The 6737-nt window shown below is 42.4% G+C and overlaps 1 protein-coding gene across 1 annotated transcript in view; it reads right to left on the bottom strand.

Moving 5' to 3' along the window:
- Positions 1 to 2712, bottom strand: part of LOC109479438 (poly [ADP-ribose] polymerase 4-like) — a 98929-nt gene extending 96217 nt beyond the window's left edge. Inside the window, exons 1-4 of the mRNA XM_019781403.1 lie at positions 2675 to 2712; positions 2164 to 2287; positions 1178 to 1303; positions 151 to 315 (exon numbers count right to left, since the gene is read on the bottom strand). Coding sequence (XP_019636962.1) covers positions 151 to 315; positions 1178 to 1303; positions 2164 to 2287; positions 2675 to 2712 — 453 coding nt within the window. The remainder of the gene's footprint in view (positions 1 to 150; positions 316 to 1177; positions 1304 to 2163; positions 2288 to 2674) is intronic.
- Between the last annotated feature and the right edge of the window lie 4025 nt (positions 2713 to 6737).

The following is a 6737-nucleotide window of genomic DNA, read 5'->3' as shown; positions in this document are numbered from 1 at the left end:
ACAGACGGACACGATAACTTGAGAAGGCTTAAATGGATTGTCTTGATACTTGATACACACACATACACAAACGCCTCTGAAAACATAACCTTCTTGGCGAAGGTAAAAATATGTTTCTACCACTGAACAATTGTTGTTCTCCACCCTCACCTGATGCAGCTGCGGTGAACCGACTGTCCAGGGTGTGTCCCCATCAGGTGCTAGCCTGCTGTAGCTGTGCGGGTGTTTGGTGCATCTGTCATACAGGATACCATACACCTGCACAGCCTCACCTGCTGTCTGCATGTACCTGTACTCTTTAGCTCCTCCTGTCTCCTGTTAGGAGTATTACACACAGTTAAGCATTAACTACATAACCAGTGTACAAAATACTTTTTGAACCAGGTTGCCCAGTGGGCAACCTACGGCAAAAATTAGGTTGCCCATCAGAATTTTAGGTTGCCCCAACTATAAGTTACTACTTTCCTCAAATTAAGCAATGTTACATACATTAAGCCTTTGACAATATTTCTAACAGCCTTTAGTTAACTGATACTAGTAATCACCATTAATACCTAGAATTAAAAAGCATCTGTCGGATACAGTGGTGCAAGCCAAGTGGGCATGATTTGGGGGGGGGGCTTTCTTAAAATTCAGGTAGCACACTGGGCTACCTAGGTTCAAAAATAGGTTGCCCCAAGTAAAATTTGGTTGCCCAGGGCAACTGGGCAACCAGGTATTTTGCACGCTGATAACAAACTTGGTAACATTCACTGCAGTTGTTTTCTTGGGCAATAAGATTTCTATATTCTGACATATGACAGTTCACCAAAAATAAACTTGTGATGAGCCCTATTCTTTCTACAAATTCTGAAACTGTTTTTTTCTGTCAGCATTGGCAGCATACTTTGAATTTCTCCCATTCTTAAAACTATTTAATATCTACATTTGTATAAACAAACTAATTAAAAGTAGATCAAACCACAATAATTGTCCTTGATTTACAACTGACAACTTAATGAAGTTTTTGCATGCAGTTCATATTTCAGTGTAATACATTTAATTTCATTCTTCAAACCAAAATGACAAGGACACAGAATGATTTTTGAACTATAAATTAAAATGTTTGTACCTAAATTTCAGCAAGATATATTTTTATATATAAACAGACTGTAATAGATGATGATGGTTGTCACACCTGTGTCATGACTCTGTACTTGAACTCCCCTTTCGAGCTATCAGGGTCACCTGATGCCACCTGTAGCTCCAGCACCTGTACTACAGGTGCAGCTGCACCCTTCTTAGTCACCTTACAGTGATCTTTCTGCTTGGGAAGAACATAGATTTTCACTATAAACATTGAAGCTTTGAAAGTATTGCAATAGTTCTTTGAATACAGGAGTCACAGGAAGTGAGGGGGGAAATGATGTAACCACAGACTGACAGGAAGGTTAAATTGGAGGTCAAAATGATCTCACAGCAGACTGGAAGGAAGTGACAGTAGCATATGTGGAGAATCAGAGTAGTTGACAATAAAGAACAAAACAAGAAAAGCACAACGACCCTAAATACTTCATATAGAGGTGCGAAACATTTTGCTGGGTTTGATTTCTTGAAAAAGTAATGAAAGATATGAAAGACATTTTGAATGATTTTTAACCCTTGTCCTGTGAAGCCCAACAATTGTTTTTTTGCACATACATACAGTACCATCTATATAGCACTCTGGGGGTATTTCCGATGCAACGTACAGCAGCAAAACAAATGTGGGCAAAAAAAGCCAAGGGTCTATGACCTAATTAAGACATGATATTAATTATTATTATCGAAAAATATTGTGTAAAAAATGCCAAATGCCAGCAAGACAAGGGTTAACCCTTGTCCTACGGAGCATTTAACAATAATAATTATTGTTGTTCTGCACATGCAGTACCATCTATATACCACCCAGTATAGGTACGATTTGGGGGTATTTCTCGTGCAACGCAGCGAAACGCAACGAATGTGAAAGTAACTATGCCACTGCAGGGCAAAAAAATTTGGGGGTCTATGATATAATTAAGACATGAAATTATTGAAAAATATTGTGCCAGGAATGGCAGCAGGACAAGGGCTAAGACCTTCAATCAGAAACAAAGAAAGTGCCCTTTTGTGGAACCTACATTCTAAGTCTTGTACACTCACCTGTAAGAAGACATACCTGGCCACCTCAAATCTTCCATCTACCAGCAGAGGATCTGAAACAGAGCCTTCCATAGGATCATGTTTGAAAGCTCCATCTGGACCTTTTTCTCCTTCCTTCCACACCCTGAAAAAGAATTTTAAAAAAAGGTTGATTGAAATTTCTTACAAAAAGACTGATTGCAAGACCAAATTAATCCTTAATATTCATAATGCAAAATTAATAAAAAGCTAGTATATGCAGATGAATACATTTTTTAGTAAATTACTCTATGGAAAATAACTGGCTAGACTTGCCATGCTATGGTTGATTGTTTGAACATTTATAATAAGCTTGCTGTCAGTTGGACTTTTTCCTTTAGAAATTCCAATTCAATCCCACTTTTGTATTATATGAAGGTTTCCTAGTTCTGTTACTATTAATTCAATTAATTAATTTAAAAATCCTGCTGGGTCAAGATATGAAGCCTTAAGCTTACTTGATCTTGTTGATGTCTACTGTCACCTTCTTTACTTCTCCTTGCTTGAGGCTTCTGGGGGCTGGAAAATCATTAGTATATGTTAGGCCATGTTGATTTGATTATATGGATGACATCCTCTGGGAACCCCAAAACTGATGCGCGCGTGCGAATAAAAAAAAGTTTTGCAAAAAAAAAGTTGCTTTCACTTTGAAATCTACGTGGTCATCAAGGTTGAACAAATGGCACAGAATATGTTATGGCGAATAATCTACTCTAATCGAATTCATTTCTTTACATTTTTGTCTTTTTCCTTTGATTTTGGCATTCTACGACATTGGTATCGTTTCTAAATGTTTTCCTTGCAACTTATGGTATATATTTGCTCATTTAGCAACTGTTTTGCACGATTTACAGTATGGTTGAAAACTTTTTTTTTTTGAAACGGCCGAAAATTCATGCGCGCGCGGATGTCATCCATATAATCAAATCAACATGGCCTTATTATTATAACCAGATAGAATTATCATTATTATTATAACCAGATAGAATAAACAAACACCAATTAAGAGATAGACCATTGGACACAAGTCACCCAAAATCTGCTTGGAAAACCCACACATCCAGAAAGGCCACAAAATTAATAGTCCATCAAAATAGGGTTATTTTTCACACGATCAACCAAGTGTTTGTGTAGCAGAGTGTGGTGACTACATGTGTGATTAGAATACTTTATGGTATAACTAGAGTTCGGAGGACTCATGCCTTCGACAGTGTGATATTGCTTTCGTGGGTGTTGTGTGTATGTATAGTGTAGGCTTTTTGAAGATGATTATCGTAGTTTCCGTCAGGACCAAAGAAAAATGATCGCAGTTGTATCTCGCGTTGGTGTGGATGGATGTAATTGGGACTCGGTATACGTTCTGCTATTGGGCTATAGATGGTGCACGTTCTTTTGTTCTTATTGTATATGTGTTTTCGGGCGTGAAAATGAATTTTATTGGCGGCCCCCGGACACCCCTTTGACTCAGTTTGAGTCTGAAAATGGTCGCCCGGGTTGACCTTTGGTGTGTTTGTGGTATTATGAGATTGGTCCACTTTTTTGTCACAGAGGGGTGTTCCACAGAGGGGGTGTTCGGTGTCGATGAAAGATTTGTTTTCAATAAGGCACTGGTATCATTGGCGGGTGGACGTGGTGAGATATTAGTTGTTCCTGACGTTTTAAATTAGATACAATCGAACGCAAGTTTTGCGAGTAGTAAAGTGGTGTATGCTAAAGTACGGGACATCACCAGGACCAAGGACATTCTATCACCGTGTGATGAAAGCTTCTTGCCGGGACAGACCTCGATCTGCTCGGAAACATGTATAGAGAGCACCGGGCCGTCACGCCGAAGGTTACGTGGCTTACACTACCGGGTTATCGAACAAGGACATTATACAGGTCCTTGAACGAACGTAAAATTATGTGGAAAAATGCCATAAATCCGCTAATAGATATATATTTTCCCCAAAGGTTCTTTGAATTGTGGCAATCATATTTTCACTAAATGTGGCTATGCAATCGTTGAAAACAGCGTTTTAGGGGGCACACCCCAATTTATTTGGGGCCTCTATTCGAAGCTGCACACCCTCAAATCCTTCGACCGTCTCTGGCGTGGAATAATTCGGAAGGAGAATAACTGTATATGGGACGAAAGGATATCTCTTCAGCTACAAGACAAGCTGAGTTTGGTTTCTTCAACCTTTTTAAGTTTGGTAAAATCAACGGAAAAAACATTATTTTCACTCCAAAATTAATGCCCAAAATTGCAAATTTTCGCGTAGGATAATCCCACAAAAAAAATTTTCCGGCAGAAATGACTGATGCTGGCAGAAAGACCCAAGCCTTGACTATACCCGAGTAAATTATAAAGAAAATTTTAGTACTGTAATTTTCTAAACAGTCCACGGCGCGAGGGGTTGCAAATCCACCCCTACGAAGCCGCAGAGCGAAATCTAGGTCAAACGGGCGGATTACACTTGGCGCGCAAGGATACCCGGATACTGGTAAAAAGAGTGAGCTAGAGGCCACTCTAGACAGCCACTCGGTACAGGTAGCGTGTATTACTGAGACCTGGTTAACACCTAAGATTCCAGATGATGTTTCATCTATCGAAGGTTACAGTTTGTTCAGGAAAGATAGACTTTGTGGTAAAGGTGGTGGAGTTGCTTCATTCATAGCTAATGACATACCAGCTAAAAGGCTGCACGATCTCGAAACTGATACACTAGAGGTAATGTGGCTACAAGTCAGGCCAAGATGGCTCCCTCGTACTGTTCCAGTTCTTTTCCTTGGCATCATATATCATCCACCTTGTAATAATGACAAAACAGGGTCTGCAAACTTGATACAACATCTCATTAACTCTTGTGACAGTTTGTACCGTAAACAACCCCATGCCGGTCTCTTGTTGTGCGGTGACTTCAATAAGTTACCACTCCAGAACTTGCTCACAGTTCACCCCCACCTGAAGCAAGTAGTGACGCAGGCCACGCGGGGCTCTGCTACGCTGGACCTGATCATAACCAACTTATCCCAACACTACTGTAAACCACTTACCCTTCCACCAGTCGGAACCAGTGACCACTCCTGCGTTCTCCTACCGCCCTGTGTACAACAACCACCAAGAAGCAAACCAGCCAAGGTAATGCGGAGGGTGGCAACTCCGGTGGCAAAGTTGAACCTGGGACTCTCACTGGCCACGGTGGACTGGTCTCCTGTCTTCAAAGCCACTTCTGTTGAACAGAAAGTTGAAGTTTTCTACAGTCTGATCATGACCCTGATAAACAAACACCTTCCTGTAAAAGTCTCTTCTGTGAGGGCCTGTGACAAGAAGTGGATGACCGAGCGAGTCAAACGTATCATCAGGGAAAGAACCATGGAGTTCAAACGCCATGGTAAATCTGCTCGGTGGGAGCTTCTTAGGAACAAAGCTGATACTGCCATCAGACAGGCAAAGTGGTGGTATTACAGAAATTTCGCACAACATCTGAAACAGGAAGACCCACGGAAATGGTGGAGTTTTGTTAATCGGGAGCTTGGTAGGTCGCAGGAAAGAGCTAGGCACATTACCATTGAGGGTAAATCTGACCCCGAAGTTGCTGAGGCCCTAAGCCAGCACTTCTCTGACGCGTGGTGCCCTGGAAATGACCTGTACTTGTTTCCCCTTCAACGTCCTGCCAAAGCAGTTGAACTGTGCACGATTGGTGAGGTTAAGGCCCTGCTTAAGAGCTTGAACTCCACCAAAGCTAGTGGTCCAGACGACCTACCCACATGGACCCTGAAGCAGTACGCCGAGGACCTGGCTCCTGTCGTAACGCACCTGTTAAATGCCTCATACGAACAGGGTGTAACTCCAAGCATCTGGAAGGCAGCGAATGTTGTTCCCATCCCGAAGTCTAGGGGAGCAGCTAACCCGAGTGACATGAGGCCTGTTTCGCTCCTTCCTATTCTGGCCAAGCTACTGGAGAGGTGTATTCTCAAAAGACTCTTACCTGCCATCACTCCGGTGATCACCAACCAGTACGCTTACCTGAAGGGCTCTTCCACCGTCCTCGCTGCTATCAGGATGGTGCACACGTGGTTGACAGCCCTCGACTCAAGAGACAACATCGCAGTCCAGGCCTTGTTCGCCGACATGAGCAAGGCCTTCGATAGAGTGAATCATGCGATTCTGCTTCAACGTGTTAACGACGTGGTCGGAAACCCACGTATGGTAGCTTGGTTACACAACTACCTGCAGGATCGCACCCAGAGGGTCTCTGTAAACGGCAAGTTCAGCGGTTGGAGAACACTCACGTCAGGGGTACCGTCAAGTGGGGTGCTGTCACCCTATCTATTCCTGTTATTCATGAGTTCCCGCACCACAGTCTACATGGATACCTTAGATGTGGGGTACGCCGACGATGTGAGTCTGTCCAGGACAATCACCTTGGACACTGGCAGTACAGTGAAACTCTATGTCAGCAGAAGCCATTCAGCTTGACACCTGGGCACATCACAATGACATGTTGTTGAATGGCAAGAAGAGTCAGTCGTTGCTGATCTCTTTCAAGAGAAACATCCCTGCAATACCG

Source organism: Branchiostoma belcheri, unplaced genomic scaffold, assembly GCF_001625305.1.
Source record: "Branchiostoma belcheri isolate BF01 breed outbred unplaced genomic scaffold, Haploidv18h27 scaffold49, whole genome shotgun sequence".
NCBI classification, from domain to species: Eukaryota; Metazoa; Chordata; class Leptocardii; order Amphioxiformes; family Branchiostomatidae; genus Branchiostoma; species Branchiostoma belcheri.
This window is presented reverse-complemented; position numbering and strand designations above follow the sequence as displayed.